This window comes from Mustelus asterias, chromosome 17 (assembly GCF_964213995.1).
Source record: "Mustelus asterias chromosome 17, sMusAst1.hap1.1, whole genome shotgun sequence".
Lineage (NCBI taxonomy): Eukaryota > Metazoa > Chordata > Chondrichthyes > Carcharhiniformes > Triakidae > Mustelus > Mustelus asterias.
The window spans coordinates 67,519,706-67,541,673 of NC_135817.1; the positions used below are offsets into that span (position 1 = coordinate 67,519,706).

The 21,968-nt window shown below is 43.5% G+C and overlaps 1 protein-coding gene across 5 annotated transcripts in view; it reads right to left on the bottom strand.

Moving 5' to 3' along the window:
• Positions 1–21,968, bottom strand: part of LOC144506187 (type 2 lactosamine alpha-2,3-sialyltransferase-like) — a 119,553-nt gene that overhangs the window by 56,537 nt on the left and 41,048 nt on the right. For 2 of the 5 annotated variants that reach the window (XM_078232042.1, XM_078232039.1), the window contains exon 2: positions 13,684–13,740. The exons of 1 other annotated variant lie outside the window; for it this stretch is intronic. Coding sequence is in view for 2 of the 4 variants with exons in the window: in XM_078232037.1 (XP_078088163.1) it covers positions 10,684–10,761; positions 13,684–13,740; positions 19,685–19,754 (205 nt within the window). In the remaining 2 variants the exon portion in view is untranslated. Of the gene's footprint in view, positions 1–10,683; positions 10,762–13,683; positions 13,741–19,684; positions 20,985–21,968 lie in introns of those variants that run through there. 2 more of the 5 variants (XM_078232037.1, XM_078232038.1) reach the window with 2 other exon arrangements.

Below are 21,968 nucleotides of genomic sequence, written 5' to 3' on the forward strand. Positions count from 1 at the left end.
TCACCGCACCAGTTCACCAGATTCTCTATCTCATTCCTGTACTGTGTCTCATCATTGTTTGAGATCCGACCCACTACGGTGATGTCATCAGCAAACTTGAAAATCGAATTGGAGGGGAATTCGGCCGCACAGTCATAGGTTTATAAGGAGTATAGTAGGGGGCTGAGAACACAGCCTTGTGGGCATCGGTGTTGAGGATGATCGTGGAGGAGGTGTTGTTGCTTATCCTTCCTGGTTGTGGTCTGTGAGTTAGGAAGTTCAGGATCCAGTCGCAGAGGGAGGTGCCAAGGCCCAGGCCACAGTGTTTGGAGATGAGTTTTGTGGGAATAATAGTGTTGAAGGCCGAACTGCAGTCAATAAATAGGAGTCTGACATAGGTGCCCTTGTTATCTAGGTGTTCCAGGGTTGAGTGCAAGGCCAGGGAAATGGCGTCTCCTGTGGACCTGTTGCGGCAGTAGGCAAACTGTAGTAGATCCAGGTTACTGCTTTGGTCCAAAAAAATGGCTGAACTCTAGTGGTGAAATGAGAGTGATTATCCTTGACATCAAAGCAGCATTTGACTGAGCGTGGCATCAAGGAGCTCTAGCCAACATGGCATCAATGGAACCAGGGGAAAGTTCCCCACTGGTTGGAGACATACCTGGCACAAATGAAGATATTCTTTTTTAAATTCTTCCGTGAGATGTGAGCACCGCTGGCCAGCATTTGTAGCTCATCCTAATTGTTCTTGAAATGATGGCTGTTGGAGATTAATCATCTAATTCTCAGAACAACGCTGCAGGAGTTCCTCAGGTTGGTGTCCAAGGCCAAACCATCATCAGCTGCTCCATCAATTACCTTCCCTTCATCATAAGGTCAGAAGTAGCGATGTTCGCCAATGACTGCGCAACGTTTGCACCATTCGCGACTAAGATACTGAAGCAGTCCTTTTTCCATATGGAGTTAGACCTGAAGCACATTCAAACTTGGAGTGATAAGTGGCAACGAACATTCATGTAACACAAGTGCAAGTTGCACAACAAAAACTTCTCTTCTGAATTGAAACTTGCAACCTTATGTGCAGTTTGCATTAGATAGTGTCAACATCCTGGGGTTTACCATTGACCTAAAAAACTCACTGGATTAACCATGCAGACGCTACGACAACGGATGAATGAACACCGCTCGACAATCACAAGGCAAGACTGTTATCTTCCTGTGGGGGAGCACTTCAGCAGTCACGGGCATTCAGCCTCTGATCTTCAGGTAAGCGTTCTCCAAGGCGGCCTTCACGACACACGACAGCGCAGAGTCGCTGAGCAGAAACTGATAGCCAAGTTCCGCACACATGAGGACGGCCTAAACCGGGATGTTGGATTTATGTCACATTATCAGTAACCCCCACAGCTTGCCTCCTGGACTTGCAGGCTGTCCTGTCTGGAGACAATACACATCTCTTTAACCTGCGCTTAATGCTACCTCCACCCACATTGTCTGTATCTTTAAGATCTGGCTGGCTGTAGGGATTCGCATTCTAATCAGTATTCTGTAACTTGATTTCTGTGTCTCTGTGCACTGTTTGAGAGCACATTTCCACTCCATCTGACGAAGGAGCAGCGCTCCGAAAGCTAATGGTGTTTGCTACCAAATAAACCTGTTGGACTTTAACCTGGTGTTGTTAAATCTCTTACTGTGTTAACCATATAAATACAGTGGCTACAAAAGCAGGTCAGAGGCTGGGGTTTCTGTAGTGAGTAAGTCACCACCTGACTCCCCAGATACTCTCCACTTGCTTAGATATGTGCAGCTTCAACAACACTCAAAAAGCTTGGCACTAGCCAGGACAAAGCAACTGTTTGATTGGCACCCTGTCCACCAGAATAAACACTCTCCCTCTCCCCCGCCACCCCCCCCCCCCCCCACCAGTGAGGCACAGTGGCAGCCATCGAGAAGGAGCACTGTAGGAACTTATCAAGTCTCCTCTGACAGCAACTTCCAAACCTGCCAGAAGGACAAGGGCAGCAGATGCATGGAAACACCACCACTTGGCATACTTCATCCTGACATGAAACTAGGATTACAGTTTTTTTCAACTGCTGCGGGGTCAAAATCATGGAACTCCACCTCTAACAGCACTATGGTTGTACCTACACCAGATAGACCGCAGTAGTTTTAAGGTGGCGATTCACCACCACCTTCTCAAGGGCAAGCAGGAATGGACAATTACTGCTGTCCTAATCAGTGACACCCATATCCTATGAAAGAATAAAAGTGTATCTTCATATGTGCTCCAGTGAAACTTCACTTAATGTCCACCGCTTGCATAAAATTTAATACAATTAGCAGAAATAAGGAGGATGAGAGGCTATTTTAAGTGATCCTTTAGCTTTCAAATGTGGGAAGTTTAGTTGCCTCCTGTTTTTAACAAAAGTAGACTTTTTATTAGCTTGGAATAAGTGGACTGGGTCGTTCTGCGATGTTTTTCTACAGTTCTAAATATTTAATCTTTCCATAATGTCGCTCCCTTAATGCCCACGTTAGAAGCATTAAATCTGACTCCCGGGGAGTCATTGTTAAAGGCAAGGCAGACCATTGTGCTGGAATCTTTGAGAAATATTCTTCAACTTCATCACTTAATTTGGACATAGTTTGAACCAGAAGAGACAGTCTATTACTCAGATATGAACAATGACATTTAAGTTATTGTCAAGAGTGTAAATCATATCAAAAGATTATATAAGTCAGCACAAGGAACCACTGATTCCACATAAAGTTCCTAGCCATCCTTGATCCAAACTTGCTTCCGACCCCTGTCATGGTCGTTGCACTTATTTCATCATTGTTGTTGATTACTTTTCCAAGTACCCCATTAGTCAACAATTGCATAATACGTCAAGCACATATGTCACACATAACTCCTTCAGTACTATTTTCATTTTATTTGGCATGCCTAGAGACCATTTCAGATAATGGTCTGCAATTTATTGTTAAGCCATTTCATGATCTGTGTGAGAAGTGGATTATGAATCACATCACTTCTCTTCATTATTCTAGATCTATGGCCTTGTTGGCTGAATGATTCTCACGTCGAAATCCCTAGTTCTCAAATGTAGACAGACCAAGCAAGATCTATGCATTGCTCTGCTGCACCCTAGGGCGACAAGTTTAAGAGCAACTACTCCATCACCAGCAGAGCTCGTGTCTGGCAGACCAATTTACCTCTAGCTCGTTCTAATCTCTCAGAAACTAGAAAGCTACTTTTACAGCAGCAAGGGAAGACCAAGGTGCACAGAATTGCCAAGTTTACAGTTGGAACAATAAGTTTGCATTCAAAATCCCATGGAAAGTACATGGCAACCAACTGAGGTGACAAGGATTTGTTCGGTACCAAGATCCTATGAAGTCATTACATGCAAGGGCGCACTGGTGAGGCGTAACTGAGGACAGATCAGATCCATTCCAGCTCCTCAACCACCCTGCATTTTGTAAGGATTAACATTTCAAAGCTTAGATTGATGCATACTTTCAATGATTCATCTTTCATTAGGACACATGATTGAGCTGCACCAACATGTGCGCTCTTGTCTAATGATTCCATCTTTTTCTAGTTTGTCTAGTTCAAACTACTACTTGGCTTGCATGTGGATGCTGCATTATGTGGTGGATCAATTGACAAACTTTCATTCTCCTTGTTTTGCAGCTCTCTGGAAACTGCCAATCTTGTCATAATATTTCAATGGAAGATCATGAACTGAAGCAGGGCCTGGAAGAGGAGTGTGCACAGGGTATCAAATAACGGACCTGGGGGTTGGGGAATCCCAGGCTCAATATTGCAGATGGAGTTTCCCCATTGTCCAGACTGAGCAGCCAGAGCTGCAGACATGAAAGACTGGCTTTAAAAAAAGAAATCAGAACTGTCGGGTTGATAGTTCCAATTTATTTTAAAGTCGGTATTTCAGGTCAGTTTCACTGTTGCTGTGCTGCTGCTTCAGACTTTGACAGCTTCACGATTCTGATTTTCTTTTGGAAAGCTTCCCAGAAAACCACCTTAAAGTCAACTCTTGGTTGGAGATTGTGTGTTTGAAAAATCCCAGTTATTATTTTAGAGCTGTTAAGAATAATGTATAATTTTTAAGTTGAACAAATATATTTGTGTGTTAAGTAAACCAAAAGGCTTTCCAGTTTCATTTTGGTTTTGATTATGAATCTTGGTGCCAGGATGTCTGAATGGAACTCCTGACTGAAAGGTCAGGTCTTCTGGGTCTGACGAAGAGTCATCCAGACTTGAAACATGAGCTCTGTTCTCTGATCCCAGATGCTGTCAGGCCTGCTAAGATTTTCCAGCATTTTCTGCTTTTGTGTCAGGTCTTTTGAATTTCTTTGTGTACATTTTTAATGAGGGTTTAGACCCTTGAGAGTAATAATTCTGGAGGAAAAACTGTGATGTTGCCTAGTGACAGTGGTCTGGTGACACAGATAGAGAGACAGACAGGAGAGAGTTCAGTTTGTGTCAGAGAGTGTAGGCAGGAGTTTTCCACTCCCTGGAAAAAAAAATACAATAAGGCCAAAGATGTGCGGGTTAGGTTGATTGGCCAGGTTTAAATTGCCCCTGAGATGCATGGGTTCGAGGGATTAGCGGGTAAAATATGTGGGGGTAGGGCCAGGGTGGGATTGTGGTCGGTGCAGACTCGATGGGCCGAATGGCCTCCTTCTGCACTGTAGGGTTCTATGATTTCTATGATGAAGGCCGTTGGGATAGTGGTTAACTAAATAGTCAGTTATAGAAGCCAGTAAAATGATCAGTTTAGCAGGGATGCTACTAGAAGTCTAAGTTTAGAGTGCATTTGTGGGCGTCTCAGGGAAGAGATACAAAGTTGAGTGAAAGGCATCGAGTGAACGCTCAGGAGTTCACTGGAGGAAAGTGGTTTGCAATTCTGCCTGCCCTAGTGGGAAACTAGTGGTTACTCTCCACTGTATCGGTAAAACTATTGCTGGGGTAAAGAAATAATGTGAGTTTGAAGCATCTTCTTGTGTTTGTACCGAGATCTTTTCAACCTTTTTGCCTGGTATAATATAATTCATTTTTCTTGTTTCATAAATATTTAAATCGTTGAGTTAAACATTTCATCAGCAGAATCCTGCGAAATTATTCAGTAACTTTGCTCCATGGTTTCTGATCTAAAGAAAAGGTTGTGACCGATCAGGCCAGGTTTCACTCTGGGAATTGACTTGTTCAGTGTTAACATTAGCTGGGGTCGTAACAGAGCCAAGTGAATGCTGTGTGTGGGTGATGGGTCACTCTTAAGGTTGAGCAACGCAAAATTAAATACTGTACACTTCTCAAGAACCTCTTTTGAATTTAAATCATTATAAAAATCGCAGCCTAAATTTTTATTGTGCCCAAGAAATGTTATGCGGTGATGGACCAGAGCCTTGAGAATCTTGGGCTCAAACGTAAGAAACTAAAAACCAGGAGTGATGCAAAAAAGATTATTGACTCACGATCGCCTGTTTTATTACTCTTGCAACGTCTGGGAATTAAATCCCTATTTGTTCCTAAAAGATTCCTTCAAGGAAGATTTTACAAATCTCTACTTCATCCTAGGTTTGCCTCACACTGCACCACGCTGTTTGAAATCTAGCAGAAGGTGGTTACACAGCAGGACTAAAATTTCACTTTGGCAAAACTTTGGCAATAAGAAAATCCATTGAAATCCCAGAGAAACAGCATGAAGGAATTTTACCATAAAGGATCTTAATAGAAACCCAATCCTATAAGTTAACTGCTTCTAGAAGTAGTTTATCTCAGGATATGCTGTTGTTGTTGTAGTTTATCTATTAATTATATTTTTCCACATAATCCGCCAGTTTCTCTCAAACAACAATAATTAGAATTTTAAAAATAATATTTGTAGATTTACTTAGTACAAATGTAATCCAAAGATGTGCAGGTTAGGTGGATTGGCCATGCTAGATTGCCCCTTGGTGTCCAAAGATATGCAGATTGGCGGATTGGTGGATTGGCGATGGGAAATGCGTGGGGTTACGGGAACAGAGCAGAGGGCGTAAGCCTGGGTAAGTTGCTCTTTCGGAGTCCATGGGCCGATTGTTCTCTTTCTGCACAGTACAGACTCTATGATAATCCAACATGATAAGGAACCTGTGAGGTTAGGCGGTAAATTGACAGCGTACAACACAATTTGTATGACAGCTTCTGAGGGAAGTAGAAACAATACATGCCCTGAGTAAAGGCCGTACTGAACTTTTGTACCACGCATCATTTGTCTCTGAAAAATAGCGGGGGCGATGCAAAACACTATCGCTAAATTCTGGGAATGAAAACCCTATTTGTCCCTAAAAGATTGCTTGAAGAAAGGTTTTACGGATCTTTGATCAACACAATTCAATCTACATTTTTTTCTTGAGCTGCTGGTAGATGTCTCATTGATAAATCCTAGGGTAGTGTCATTAGCATAAAAGGACAGATGTCATTTATGGGAAACTGTGGGTTGGCAGCAGAGAAGTCAGAGTTGAATTGTTTTGTAAATGTAGTGGTTTCTTTGCAGCCACTTTGCTAACATCCACTGAATGCTCTGTGATTAATAATCCTTAGAGATTAAATAGCAGCAGGCGTGGCCACCAGGCCCTTCAAGTCTGCCCCGCCATTCAATACAATCATGGCTGATCTGTGCCGGCCTCAACTCCTTTTCTGTGCCATTTCCCCACAGCCCTCTATCCCTTGATCTATCAAATAATTATCCACCTCCACTTCAAATATTCCTAATGATCCAGCCTCCATCTCCCTGTGGAGCAGAGAATTCCAAAGATTCAACACCCTTTGCGGGAAGAAATCCACCTCCGTTTTAAATGACCAGCCCTTTATTTTGTAGCTATGTTTACCTAGATCCCTCTGCCCTTCATTCACCTGAAGGCTCTTCCCATTTAGATAATAATCTGCCTTTTGATTCCTCCCACTGAAGTGCATGGTCTCACACTTCCCCATATTAAACTCCATTTGCATGATTTCATCCAGTCACCCAATCTACCTATATCCCGTTGCAGAATCACGATATCCTTATCACAACACGCACTTCCACCTATCTTCATATCACTGGTAAATTTTGAAACCTTACATTCTGTTCCTTCCTCTCATACTCCCATGGCTACAGAGAACAGTGCTTATTCCCCTACTATACTATCCCCAACTACGACGACACTGGTCTTTCTCTCTCCACCTGAACAGCTCCCTGAACCTCGGTGTCATGGTCACTTTGCTCATCCACGCAAGGAGCAAGCATCTCATACCTGTTGGACAGGGACAACGGCTGAACTTCCTGCAGTGCTATCCCTTGGATCCCTCTATCTGCCTCACTCGCAGCCACACCCTCCTGTTACTGACCACTATCCAAGTTCAAAGTAGTTAAATCTAAGGGGTGTGACTGCATCCTGAAAAAAATGTCCAGGAACATCTCCCCCTTCCTGATATTTTGCAGCGTCTGAAGCCTAGACTCCAGCTCATCAACTCTGAGCCGCTATTCCTTGAGCAACCAACACTTACTACAGATGTGTTCATTAGGAACACAATGGGGTCCACTAGCTCCCAAATTATGCAGGTACAACACACCTACTGGTCCTCCATCCCTATTTTATTCAATTAGTTTTAAAATTTGCTGTTTAAAAATATTTCAACTGGTTTTAGCTTTTTAAAATCAGTAAAATATTCGTGCTCTTTTATCCTGCGTAACAGTCGCTCTCCTCGTGCACTTTTATCCTGTGTCTCCACTCTCCTCTCGATCTTTTATCCTGTGCCAAGAGGTGTTATGGGTGCCCAGGCAGTGCCAGGGCAGTACCTGGACACAACCCTCTTCCTGGCATCAACAGTGATTTGCTCACACACCATCAGCCTTGGTCAATTTCTGGGAAAATCTCACCCAATATTTCTTTGGCCTTCCTTCTGCTGCGCTCCTGGCCTAAGTGCTGCTGTGGCCACTTTCACATGTGTTTCCAATGCTCCAGCCATGAGGAATATTTTGGGGTGGGAATGCCCCACAAAGTTATGGCATCATTGTTTCTTATTCAACTTCTTTATCAGCAACTCCCGATGCTGCCTGTGATAATCACAACATTCTCTGGCTCTATTCTTATGGCTTTTGCTACCAAATAAACCTGTTTCACTTTAATCTGGTGTTGTTAAACTTCTTACTGTGTTTACCCCAGTCCAACGTCGGCATCTCCACATCTATTCTTATGACCATGGGAGGCATGGCAGCACAGTAGTTAGCACTGCTGCCTCACAGCGCCAGGGACCCGGGTTCGATTCCCGGCTTGGGTCACTGTCTGTGTGGAGTCTGCATGCTCTCCCCACCTCCGTCACTCATCTTCCCTAACTGAGTCAACCTGGTGCTGGTCCTCTTGACACACTCTATTCATGTAATTGGCATGGTGAAATTGCAGCACATAGCTTGAATGGTCCATCTGCTTATCCGCTGTCTATCTGAGCATTTGCTCAACACTGTCCCCAAAGCATTTCTTCACACCCACAATACTGCATTTTCAACACTCTCCAACACTGCAACTTCATTAAAGATCTTGTCATGCACTGTGCACCATGTTATGCCTGTACTTCATCGGTTTCCACACTCACCATCCTGGTATGGTTTTTATTAAAGATGTCTATTATGGCTGTCATTGGCATGTAGAAGGAAACCACTACTGCACAGTACGTGTGATCTTATAATAATGCAAGTCCTTGAGCTGATTTGCTGTATAAATCACTCAAGGGATTGGATAAACATATTTTACACTTTTTTATGAAGACTGGGCAAGCGAAAATAGTCTTACATAGTTGTAAAATTTAGAGTATTGGGAGCTGTATTTGCTCTGCTACTTATAGCAAAACTAAAACTGGAACACACAATTCATACATCATTTCCCTTCTAGTGACGTACACAGAGATAAGCTCACATCATTAAAAGTATACCACAACATCCAGCAGTGAATAGACAGTCACTTCTTCCAAATAAGTATTGGAAAGAGCAAAGTAATTCTATTTGCTCCCCATTACAAACTTTTTTCTTTAGCCATGACTCCACCCTTCTAGCTGGCAGCTGTCTGAACTAAACTGTTCACAACTTGCTGTGATGAATTACCAATCACATATCTACACCATCAGTAAGACCACCTCCGTAACATTTCTCCACCCCATCCCAGTCTCCGTTCATCTGTGGCTGACACCCTCAACCATGCCTTTATTACCACTCGGTTTGACTATGCCAATACACGCCTAGACAGCATCTCAACATTCCACCACCCCCTCCCCTGCAAACTTCCCATCTAAATCCCTTCTGCCTGTGACCTTACACACAGCAAGTCCCATTCACCCATTAACATGGTGCTCACTAACCTATATTGGCACCTGCTTAATCAACACGGCGATTTTAACATTCCCTTCCTTGTTTGCAAGTTCCCCCAATGGCCTTTTTCCTCCTTATCTGCTTAATCTCCTGCAGCTTCACAATTCAGGACGGAGTTCCTTTAATTCTGGCTCCTTTAAGCATCCTCGATTTTAATCGCTCCATAGTTGGTGCACATTGCTTTCAGATGACTCTGCCCTGAACTTTTCTCCTTCAAGGTGTTCTATATGGCCGACTAACGAAAACCTTTGGATCAGCACTAATATCTCCTTATGCGGTTTACTGGTAAATTTTACTTTATAATGCTTCTGTGAAACATTTTAGGGAAATTTAATGTTAAAGATTCTGTATAGATACATGCTGTTATTCTTACTTATTTAGCCAGTTTCAACAATGCAATAAGCAGAGGAAAACCACTAAAGAAAAAGGACTAATCAGAGAGGGCTGATCCATATAAATAAAAGCAAAATACTGCAGCTGCTGGAAATCTGAAATTAAAACAGAAAATGCTGAATAAACTCAGCAGGTTGGCAACCATCTGTGGAGCAAGAGACAGAGTTAACGTTTTGATTCCGTATGACTCATCTCCATGGACTGGATTCATATTTTGTTGCTCCTGCCAACTCTACATATTGTCCTTAGATTTAACAGATCTGTAAATAATATTATCACCGTCATTCTCGAGCATGGATTTGATGCTGACATCCAGCTTGGTTGCACTGGGAATTTATTAGCTTCAAGGCCATCGGCACTCATTCCAATGCACACAAAACGTTTAGTTAAAAATTAAATCTGGGCAATTTCAATTCAAAGAGGCAACCAAAAGTCAAAGAGGTTGAAAAAGAAACAGCATAAAAACATTTCCAGTACATGAGGTTTTTCTAGAGGAAGGGAAGCAAAACTGAATTAATGCAAAACCAACTGGAACATAATAAAAATTATAGTAAATTATTCCCATAGTTTTTAATGGGCATTAAATTTAATGTACAGACTCCAAAATCTATAGACCATTGCCCAGAGATTCATAATCATACCGAAATGGCAGGGGCATTAGTGCTCCTATATGAACAAATTCAAGCACGGGAAAGATATGGGAAGATTAAATGAACTGTTTTAATCTTATCTTTGGGTCTCCTTTTCCTAACATTATTTGAACTTTCATGGAAATTGGACTGACATTCCTTGCATTCCCTACAACTCCATTGGTGCCAAAGATTTCTGATGGAATATCCTCTGTCACGGATATTTTAAAAGGTATTTCTCCAAAGTCACCCGCGAACAATGTACTTACCTGTGAGATGTGCAACTCTTACCCTTGGAGTAAGTGAATCAATTTTAAAGGTAACGCAGCAGCAAAGCCTATTTTTGACTGAAAGGGAAAGGTTGGTTTATTTCACACTATTGCTCTGGAAGTTATGCAAGAGAAGAAACACATACATACACAGTGAGATTTAGTGCTGATGAAAATTATACTCATACACGTGAATCAAGTTCAGTCTGCATTGTTCAGTGAGGCCCTGATATGATTTTAACGTTGGGATGTTGCATTGTCCAAAGTGAAAGACTGGAAGTTGTAGAATTGACAATTGTCTCCACAGCTGCAATGGCTCCCTGAGTCCATCTGGAAAAGTTTGGTTTTCTCAGGTAAGGGGTGGGGGTATGACAATTCAACCTTTTGTTTTACCCTGATTGATTGCAGCAATTGTGACAGTGCTTATTGGTCCCTCCCTCCCTGTGAGAAGCTGTTTCCAGATGGATATCCAAGATGGCTCTCTTGGTTGTAGGCAGCCTGCCCTGCCTTTCCTACATTTTCTGCAAACTAAGATGGTGACTGTCTCAAAAATGCCGAATAATATTCCAAATAAGGAAACTGGTTAGCCATTGCCGAGGGCTTACCTTAGCCATTGTCTTTTTGAGGCCACATTGAATTCCAAATTTTGTGAATCTTTTTTTGAGGTAAGGCATAGTCTAGTCCTGTCTGGGTGGTAGCGACTGAATCCTAGTCATGTGATCATCAGAATCCATTTTGATTCAGTCATTTATTTTTTAAAGTCAGTTCAATAAAGTCAGTCCAAAGATGTGTGGGTTAGGTTGATTGGCCATGCTAAATTGACCCTAGTGTTAGGAGATTAGCAGGGTAAATATGTGGGGTTACAAGAATAGGGCCTGGGTGCAGACTCAATGGGCCAAATGGCCTCTTTCTGCACTGTAGGGATTCTATGAATCTATGATCAATTTTGTTTTAAAGTTAATCTTAAAATATTGTGCTATAAATGAAAACATCCTCGTGGCATCACTTCTTTGATGAAAGCAGAAAGACTAATGTGACAGGATGCCAAGCAGGTCCAGTTCCACCCAGGGGTGATCTATTGCTCCCATCTCACACATGTATTGCATTAGACTGAGCATTTGTGCATGCACAGGCTCCAGCTCTCCAGACAGGTTGTAACACTGTTTAACAATAAAGAGTCGTCAATTTAAAACAGAGATGAAGTGAAACTTTTACACTCAAGATGGCCTTGAGCCTTTGGAACTCTTTTCCTGCAACAGTCACATACAAATTGGATCTTGCCATCATCCAAATGAGCAGGAAGGAAATCATTTCAGGACATTGTTCCTTTTAGGACTTGGTGCTTGGTGGGTCAGGTGACTATACACCACTATGATCTTGTTTGTTCTGGACTATATCGCAGCTTCCTCTACTTCAAAATACTTAGCAAAATTAGGGCGCGTCTTCTTACAATGATAAGAGGAAATAATTATGCTTCAGGACTGCATTCTTTGGTTTGTAGTTATTTGTTTTGGAACAAAGGGGTTATGTGACCTGTGCTGGTGTCTGCCTGACAGTAAGCCTAAGTGGTTTAATTATTAGAGACCAAAGGAAGAGTCAGACTATTTTATTGCGAGGGAGGTGCAAGATATTTCAACATGGAGCCAATGACAGCAGTTTTTGAGTACACAATGTGAGTGGAGGGAGCATTAGGCACAGGTTAAAGAAATGTGTATCTCCACTCACATTGTCTGTATCTTCAAGGCTTGATTAGCTGTAAAGATTCGCATTCTAATCAGTATTCTGTAAATTGATTTTGTGTCTGTGTGTGCCTGGTTTGGGAGCAGATATCCACTCCACCTGACGAAGGAGCAGCACACTCCGAAAGCTAGTGGCATTTGCTACCAAATAAACCTGTTGGACTTTAACCTGGTGTTGTTAAAACTCTTACTATAAACCCTAGGCAGGGGTGCTGTTTTATCTTATGTGGTTTGCAGCCAACTGAGAGAAAGAGAGCAAGTGATAGAACCAACTAAGCCTGCATGTTATACAGATAAAATGCTAACTCTATAGATTACAATGCAGAAAGTGGGTGCTAGCCTACACTCACATGGAAGAATAAATCATGAGGAATTGAAGGAAGCTGGAAGATTTGCCTAGCTTGGAGCTAGAGGAAAAAAAATCTACATTGTAACCCTCACTGCCGGAGATAGTTCTGGGATTAGAGGTTGCCTGGCTGGGAAAGTTAAAAGTTAACTGAAAGTTCGAATTTCTCATCTGTCCATCGTGATCAGAACAATCTTCTGCATTGCAATGCATCAATGGACCACAAATATGACCCTGCATATCATGTCAGGATACAACCACTTGGCTGAGTCCAACCTATTTCGAGCAGCAAGAGGAAAGCCTATTCTACAAATTCTACATTGCTCCTACAGGCAATCTGCTATATTCTCTCCTTCCACCTGCTGAACTGCGAGGCAAGGAAAAGATTTGTCTTAGTTATGACTGTTCATTATAACATTTTTTTGGAAGAATACACAGCATAGGTATTGAGAGTAACTCTGAAGTTATTTTTAAATAGGAAAACAGCAATATTACTGGATACAAGGGTAATGGCCATTATGAACCATCTGAACTTAAAGCATGGGAGCGGGATTAGCATCGCTTCATGGCCTTTTGGCCAAGTTCAAGTGTCAGATCAAGTTCAAGATAGGGTGAATGCCTTATCTTGTCAGCTTGGATCTTTTTGTCGCTCTTGTGGGGACCATGAATTGGATTCAATTGGAATGTGGATTTTGTTTTTTGGAGCAAGTAAGGAGATGGATTCAGATCTGCCTGGTCCACTTTGAGCATTGGCTTTGTAACGTTAAGCATGGAGTAAAAAATTAAAAAACACAACGGAAACAAAATAACAGCCCATGCAATTGTTAAATGATACACCCAAAAATGAACAAACTTTTGGCCAAATTAAGTCCTCGTGGAGTTGACCTTAATAACCAGCGTAAAGTATATACTCACAGAAACACCTCCAACTGAAAATACCAATGAAAGAATTGCAGCAGGAACATAAGAAACCTAGGAGAGAAAGAAAGAATGTTGCTTCAACCAAACAATAAAGCTCATACTGGAGAGGCTGGAAGTCTAAAATAAAAATAGGAAGTGCTGGAAATGTTCAGCAAGTCCAACAGCACCAGTGGAAGGAGGGACAGCATTATCAATTCAGATCAATGATCTTTCATCAAAACTGCAAAAACTTAGAGATATATTGAGCAAGTAGATATAGAATCTCTGAGGCCATTTGGCCCATTCAGCCTGTCATGACAACAATCCCATACAGGCCCTAACCCCATAACCCCACATATTTACCCTTCTAGTCCCCCTGACACCAAGGGGCAATTTAACACAGCCAATCAACCTAACCAGCACACCTTTGAACTGTGGGAAGAAACCAGAGCACTCAGAGGAAACCCACACAGACACGGAGGTTGTGCCAACTCCACCTGAGGCTGGAATTGAACAAAGGTCGCTGGTGCTGTGAGGCAGCAGTGCTAACCACTGTGCTGCCATGCTACCCACCATAGGTAGGTAGAGAGTACTGCAGGGGAAAATGAAAAAAAAAGTTGCAGCAAGCTCACTATACACTGCAACCAGGTGTGAGCCTATTGGCTGAGTGACAACTTTCTCTGACACAAAAAGTTTTTTAACATCACAAAAAGCTTTGATCCTGTCAATCACAAAGGGCTTTGGCAACCCTCAGAAATTTGACACCAACCTTCAGCTACTCCATGACAAGATGCAAGCCATGATCCTCACCGACAGAACCACCACAAACACTATTTCATGTGCAAATTAAATCAAGCAAGGCAGTGCATTTGCACTCTCTCTTCTCCATTTCCCTCACTGCAATACTGCGCCTCACCTTCAGCAAATCATCCATAGACAAGAAGATAATCTTCAGAGCAGATTCAACCTGCACAGACTTCAATCCAAAACCAAAACCACTCCTACCACCATCATTGAGCTTCAATATAGATGATGCTTGTGTGTGCATTCATTCAGAAACTGAGCTGGGAGTCATCAACTCCTTCGCCATAGTTTACGAGGAAATGGGCCTTTCACTAAACACATGGAAAACTATGGTCCTCTTCCAATCAGTGCCAACAGCACAATACCTCCCTCTGTTGATTAAAAATAGCAAAAATCTGATAATGTGGCTCACTTTCCATATCTTGCGAGCATCCTCTTAACTAAGGCAGACTGAGATGACAAAATTCATCATCATCTCCAATGTGTCAACTCATTTAGTTGACTGAGGAGAAAGTATTTGAGGACCAGGATCTCAAATATCAGGATTTGGAGGACCAGGATCATGATTCACCAAGCACAGTGATCCCCACACTCCTATATGCTTCAGAAACTAGGACAACATACAACAGACCTGACAGCAGATTCTGGAAGCAATTGCTCTACTCTGAACCCGGTTACAAGTATCTGCCAACCGGAAACGCTTCAAGGATGTCCTCAAAAGGTTAAGCGCACCCACCAACTCACAGGAGACACTGGCTTATGACGGACCAAAGTAAAGGAGGCTCACTTGGGAAGGCACCAAACATATCCAGAGACTTCTTCAGGAATGTGCAGAGGTGAAGTTAAGACATCGGAAGGATGGCACAAACCTCCAGACCACCTACCTAACCAATCCTTCAAAAATCATCTCTGCATGTGGGAGGTTGTGCAGACCACATTGGACTTATCAGCCACCTCAAAACACAGCTAAAGCAAGTCATCGTCAATCCTGACATGCACGCACACATTTTAATCTTCCTTTCTTCTCTTCATATCCTTGAATGCAACACCACTAAGCTCCAGGCCACCCCTTTCACTTCAGAGCCAAAAGTACTCTGTGATACCTTGATCATATAACTTAGGCTGTACACCGAATTATTACAGGGAGATTTCCTGTCTCTCTCAATATGCCAATAGTTATTAAAGTTTTCAACAAATCATCACCAGCAAAGCAAACCTCAGAACTCAAAAGCTTTGATCCCAGCCCCTGACTTTTCACACATCTGATTTGGATTGTAAAACCTTCTGTTTCAACCACGTCGGCCAATATGCCAGTTCTATTCATTCAGCTATCTCTATCATCTAATTGTTACTATTTCACATATAAAAAAGCATCGTTAACAAAATGATTCGCGAGGTGTGAAACCTCGCTAGCAACAAGTGGCTCACACTGTCAAAGCTATTACGTGTTGAATTATTTATTTGTTAGATACCTTCGTAAATGTCCTTCTGGATTCTAACTCATCAAAAATAAGAAACAAATCACCAGTACCAGAATATATTCCGAGAATTAATGTTATTGTGCAACAATCCAAAATGAACAAAGTTAATCAACTTTGTTCTCATCTTTAATTTAAGATATCTCAAAACCAATCATATCTTCTGATTCAAAAATTTGCAATTATGTAGTGCCTTTAATGTAGATAAATGTCACAATGAACTTCAGAGGTGCACTTTTAAACAAAAAACATCAAGCGGGAGAAAGAACCTTTAGGAGAAGTGGCCACAACCCTCATAAAAAGCACAAGGTGGAGAGGCTGCAAGGATTAGGGAGAACTTTCTAGAATGGCGATTAAACGTATAGCTACCGATGTTGGGGTGAAGGGAGAGAATAGGAAAGAGATCAGAGGAACAATGAGTGGGATGGAAGGGGGAAGGCAGTAAGAGGAACAAAGGAGCTAGTCATCGACTTCAGGAAGCATAGTGGAGGGCTTCCCCTGTCTACATCAATGGGGACAAAGTAAAAATGGTCAAGAGCTTCAGGTTTTTAGGTGCCCAGATCACCAACAACCTGTCCTGGTCCCTCTGTGCCAACACTATTATTAAGAAAGCCCACCTATGCCTCTACTTTCTCAGGAGACTAAGGAAATTTGACATGTCCATGACAACTCTCACCAACTTTTACAGATGCACCATAGAAAGCATTCTTTCTGTCTGTATCACAGCTTGGTATGGCTCCTGTTCTGTCCAAGACCACAAGAAACTACAAAGGGTGGTGAATGAAGCCCAGTCCATCACTCAAACCAACCTCCCATCCATTGACTCTGTCTACACTTGCCGCTGCCTCAGAAAAGCTGCCAGCATAATTAAGGATCCCACGCACCCCGGACATTCTCTCTTCCACCTTCTCCCATCGGGAGAAAGATACAAAAAGTCTGAGGACACGTACCAACCGACTCAAGAACAGCTTCTTCCCTGCTGATATCAGACATTTGAATGGACCTTCCCTGCATTAAGTTGATCTTTCTCTGCACTCTAGCTATGACTGTAACTCTACATTCTGCACTCTCTCCTTCCTTCACTATGAACGGTATGCTTTGTCTGTATAGTGCGCAAGAAACAATACTTTTCACTGTATACCAGTACATGTGACAATAATAAATAAATCAAATCAGTAGGAGATTTCAGAATTCTGGAGGAGCAAAAATATGGATGGTTTTAAACATAAGGATGAGAGTATTAAATGTGATGTGTTAGAGCACCAGGAGCTTAACTAAGTCAGCCCGAACTGGACTTCCTGTCGCATAAGATTTCAGCAAAAACTTTGGATGGAGCGGACGATTACAGAGGATGGGAGGCTGACCAGGAGAGCAATGGAATAGTCAGGCACAGTGAGAAGTCTCACATCACCAGGATGAAGTCCAACCAGTTTATTTGGTAGAATGAGCTTTCGGAGCACTGCTCCATCAGGTGAGTTCATCAGGCACACACCAGTCCAACACCGGCATCTCCACATCATGAATCGTCAGGGTTAGAGGTAACAAAGACTTTGATTTAGATTTCACCAGCCAGCGAGCTAAGGCAATGTAACAGAAGTGGAATCACGTGATCATTGTGACGTAGAGCACGTGCAGTCATAAACTCAGCTCAGGGCATAATAGGACACTAAAGTCATACACAGTTTGATTCAGGCCGAAACATTAGTCTGGGGTGAGAAAGTAATTGGTGGTGAGAGTGCAGAGTTTGTGGCAGGGAATGAAGACAATGATATTCACTTTCCTAATATTTAACTGGACATAATCACAATTCACTGAGATGTTAAACAAGCCATTAGACAGCAGAGGTAGGGAGTAATAAGGAGTACCGCACAGACTAGTTGTCAAGTAACATTTGCGACTCCCAAGGGCTAGGCAATGACCATCGCCAGTAAGCAAGAATCTACCATGATATTCAGTGGCATTAGCATCACTGAACCCCCAGTTATCAACATCCTGGGGTTTAGCACTAACTAGAAACTGAACTGGACCTGCCAAAAAAAATGCCATGGCTAAAAGAACAGGGGCGGAATTCTCCTGCAGCGAATGGAGATTTGGAACAGTCAAATTTTCCACCCTCTCTGGCTGCGCTGGTTAACAGCAGGAGAATTCTGGCCCAGGTTAGAGGTTGGGAATTCTGTGCCCCAGTTACAAGTGCTCCTCCAAGGCACACACCATCCTGACTTGGAAATATAGCGGGAGCGATTCTGCCAAAAACATTCTAAGGACCGAATTTGCGTAAAAGCTGGAGTAAACCCCGCTGTTTTATTTCAGCGGGAGTTTCAAAATGAATCTGTACATTGCAGAGTGCCCGAGCATGAGTTACGCTGAAATTCAGCGGGCAGGGCCTATTCCCGCTGGAGAGGCCGAGAGCATAAGATCTGCGCATGCAAAGAGGCCCTGCACTGCTAGCCCCCACGATTGCTGACCAGCTCAATCGCTGGCCCTCCGACACACACCGATTGGTGGCCTCCTGGACCTGTCCAGGCCAGCCTCGACTCCCCGGCCTGCCTTGATGTCTCCGTTCTCTCCCACCCCACCCCTTCCCCTCCCCTGATCCCTGGCCTCCCACCCTCTGTCACTCAGCCCAAGTGCACAGTGGCAACGGGAACCCCGACCGATCGCCTCCCAGAAGCCCTGAACGCCCCCCCATTAGGCCCTGCCCCCATTTGGCCCCTCCCCCTTGGCATGCCCTATGCTCAGTGGGCAGTGCCAAGATGCCCCCTGAGCATGGGCACTTTTCCCCTTGGGCGGTACTGGGGGCCCAGACTGGCACTGCCAAGGCACCAATGCCCAGAGGGCATCCATCCCCACTGATGCCCGATCCTCTGGGGGGGCCCCCGATGGCCCCCCTTCACTCCAGTGGGGTTGGGCCGCCAGCTCCCCACAAGTGGGGAGCTATACTAAACCCCGCTGGAGTGAACCAATCATGGCTGGGCAGGGGGAGTGGTGATGGAGATTCAGTCCTGGGCCCATTAATGCTATTTAAATTGTATTTAAAATTAGATTTTAAATCAATTATACAGCTCCACGCCGATTTCTGGTGCCGTCAGCAGCCGGAGACATGCAGAGGCCGTGGCGCCCGGCGGGGAGCCCACAAAACGGCCTCCACTCAAGTCTCCCAACCCGCCATGTTACAAAAACAGCGCAGCGGGCTGGGAGAATTGCCCCCATCACCTTTGCATCACTAATCACTGGGTCAGTTCTCTGGATCTCCCTTCCTAACACCTCTATGCGTGTATCATCACCACGTGGATTGCAACGCCCCACCACTTTCTGGAGGGCAAATCAGGATGGGCAACAAATGTCGGCCTTGCCACTGCTGCTCACATCCCATCAAAGAATAAAGGAACTGTCAACTCATCTGTGAGATTTGTATTGCTGTATTTCCTGCTTTGTAACACACACTAGCGACAGTTCAAAGAGCAGTGGCAGGATTCCAATATCTCACGGAAGGGTAGAACAATGATAACTGGCAAGCTGCTTGGATGAGAAAGGGATCAGAGGCAAATTCAATCCTGTCCTCGCTCCGCCATGGAAAGAGTGGAGGAGCTCTGCGTGTGGCTGCATTTCAATCGGTTGGATAAAATTGAACTGAAATTTGTTATCATCAACCCTCCTCTAAAGGAAATCCTTTAACCACGTTATTACGTAAATGTCTTGAGTTTCCCGGTTACAAACATTCTATTAGTTAATACCTTGCTTCTCAAAACGTCCCGCACTGGTGCACTGCTGTCTTCTGTGGAAAGATGAGAAGCAGAAACTCATTGTGGTGAACTTCTATTTCCAACGCAGCACTTGAATTTGGAAAATTGTAACATAACGAAAGAGACTTCTTTCTGAGTATCGGGCATTTTAAACTACTAACTGTCTGCACGATTTGATCATCTTTTTTGTTGGTGTCCTATTTGCACTGGTTTCTTATCTGACTCTTGTCAAGTGCACACATCCGGTCATGTCTGTTCTGAGAAACAGGATCTACAGGCACTTAGAGAGGCGCAGATTGGTTAGTGACAGTCAGTATGGCTTTGTGAGTGGAAAATCAGGTCTCACGAATTTGATTCAGTTTTTTGCAGGGGTAACCAAGAAGGTATATGAGGGCAGTGCAGTCAATGTTGTCTACACGGACTTTAGCAAGGCCTTTGACAAGGTACCGCGTGGTAGATTGTTGCATAAGGTTAAATCTCACGGAATTCAGGGTGGGGAAGCCAATTGGATATAAAATTGGCTTGATGACAGAAGACAGAGGGCGGTTGTAGAGGGTTGTTTTTCAAACTGGAGGCCTGTGACCAGCGGTGTGCCTCAGGGATCAGTGCTGGGTTCACTGTTATTTGTCATTTATATGAATGATTTGGATGAGAATTTAGGAGGTATGGTTAGCAAGTTTGCAGATGACACTAAGATTGGTGGCATAGTGGACAGTGAAAGAGGCTATCGAGGATTCCAACGGGATCTTGATCAATTGGGCCAGTGGGCTGATGAATGGCAGATGGACTTTAATTTAGATAAATGCAAGGTGATGCATTTTGTTAGATCAAACAAGAGCAGCATCTATCATTTAATGGTCGGGCGTTGGGGAGAGTTACAGAACAAAGTGATCTAGGGGTACAGGTTCATAGCTCCTTGAAAGTGGAGTCACAGGTGGACAGGGTGGTGAAGAAGGCATTCAGCAGGCTTGGTTTCATTGGTCAGTCAGAACATTGAATACAGGAGTTGGGACGTCTTGTTAAAGTTGTACAAGACTGAAGAAGGGAAAGTCAAATGTAAATGTGAATGTGTTTGCAGACATGCAAGTCTTACCTTTTCTACAGGCTTGCGTGGTAAATGTAAACGGAAGAAAGCATTACAAGATGTGGGGCATGATAACGGCCGTTTAAAGGATGACTCCCGCTGGGCCAGCTACAATTATGCCGGTAACTTCAAAGGAAGGGCCGTGGAAGAGCAGGAAACCTCAGACTGTATCGTGACTACAGCTGCCAGAGAACTGCTGCTTCGTGATCAAGGACTGTTGTATGGTCTTTGATTCATGACCAGACCAGTGTTTGTGTCGTGACTGGTGCTGGGAGCCATAATGTATATATATCCCCACTTTTCTGTGTTCAGAGAGAACTTTGGCTTCCGCTTTCAAGGGGTCAAGTTCTCCCGCAAGCTTGTGAGAATAAAGCCTACTCTACTTTGACTCATACCAGCCTCAGAGGTATTTTTTACCGACTACAAAGACATTGGTACGGCCACATTTGGAATACTGTGTACAGTTCTGGTCACCCTATTATAGAAAGGATATTATTAAACTAGAAAGAGAGCAGAAAATATTTACTAGGATGCTATCCGGACTTGGTGACTTGAGTTATAAGGAGAGGCTGGGACTGCAACTTTTTTCTCTGGAACATAGGAGGCTGAGGGGTGATCTTATAGAGGTCTATAAAATAATGTGGGGCATAGATCAAGTAGAGAGTCAACATCTTTTCCCAAAGATAGGGGAGCCTAAAACTAGAGGGCACTGGTTTAAGGTGAGAGGGGAGAAATACAAAAGGGTCTAAAAGTGCAATTGTTTCCACACAGAGGGTGGTGTGTGTCTGGAATGAGCTGCCAGGGGCAATAATAGAGACGGGTACAATTTTGTCTTTTAAAAAGCATTTAGGCAGTTACATGGGTAAGATGGGTATAGAGGGCTATGGGACAAACGCGGGCAATTGGGACTAGGCTAATGGTAAAAACTGGGCGGCATGAACAAATTGGGCAAAAGGACCCATTTCCATGCTGTAAACCTCTATGACTATGAGGCGATGACAAAATTCGGCTCAGCTGTATTCAAAATGAGATGGCACCTGAAGCACAGTGGTTAGCACTGCTGCTTCACAGCTCCAGGGTCCCGGGTTCGATTCCCGGCTCGGGTCACTGTCTGTGTGGAGTTTGCACATTCTCCTCGTGTCTGCGTGGGTTTCCTCCGGGTGCTCCGGTTTCCTCCCACAGTCCAAAGAT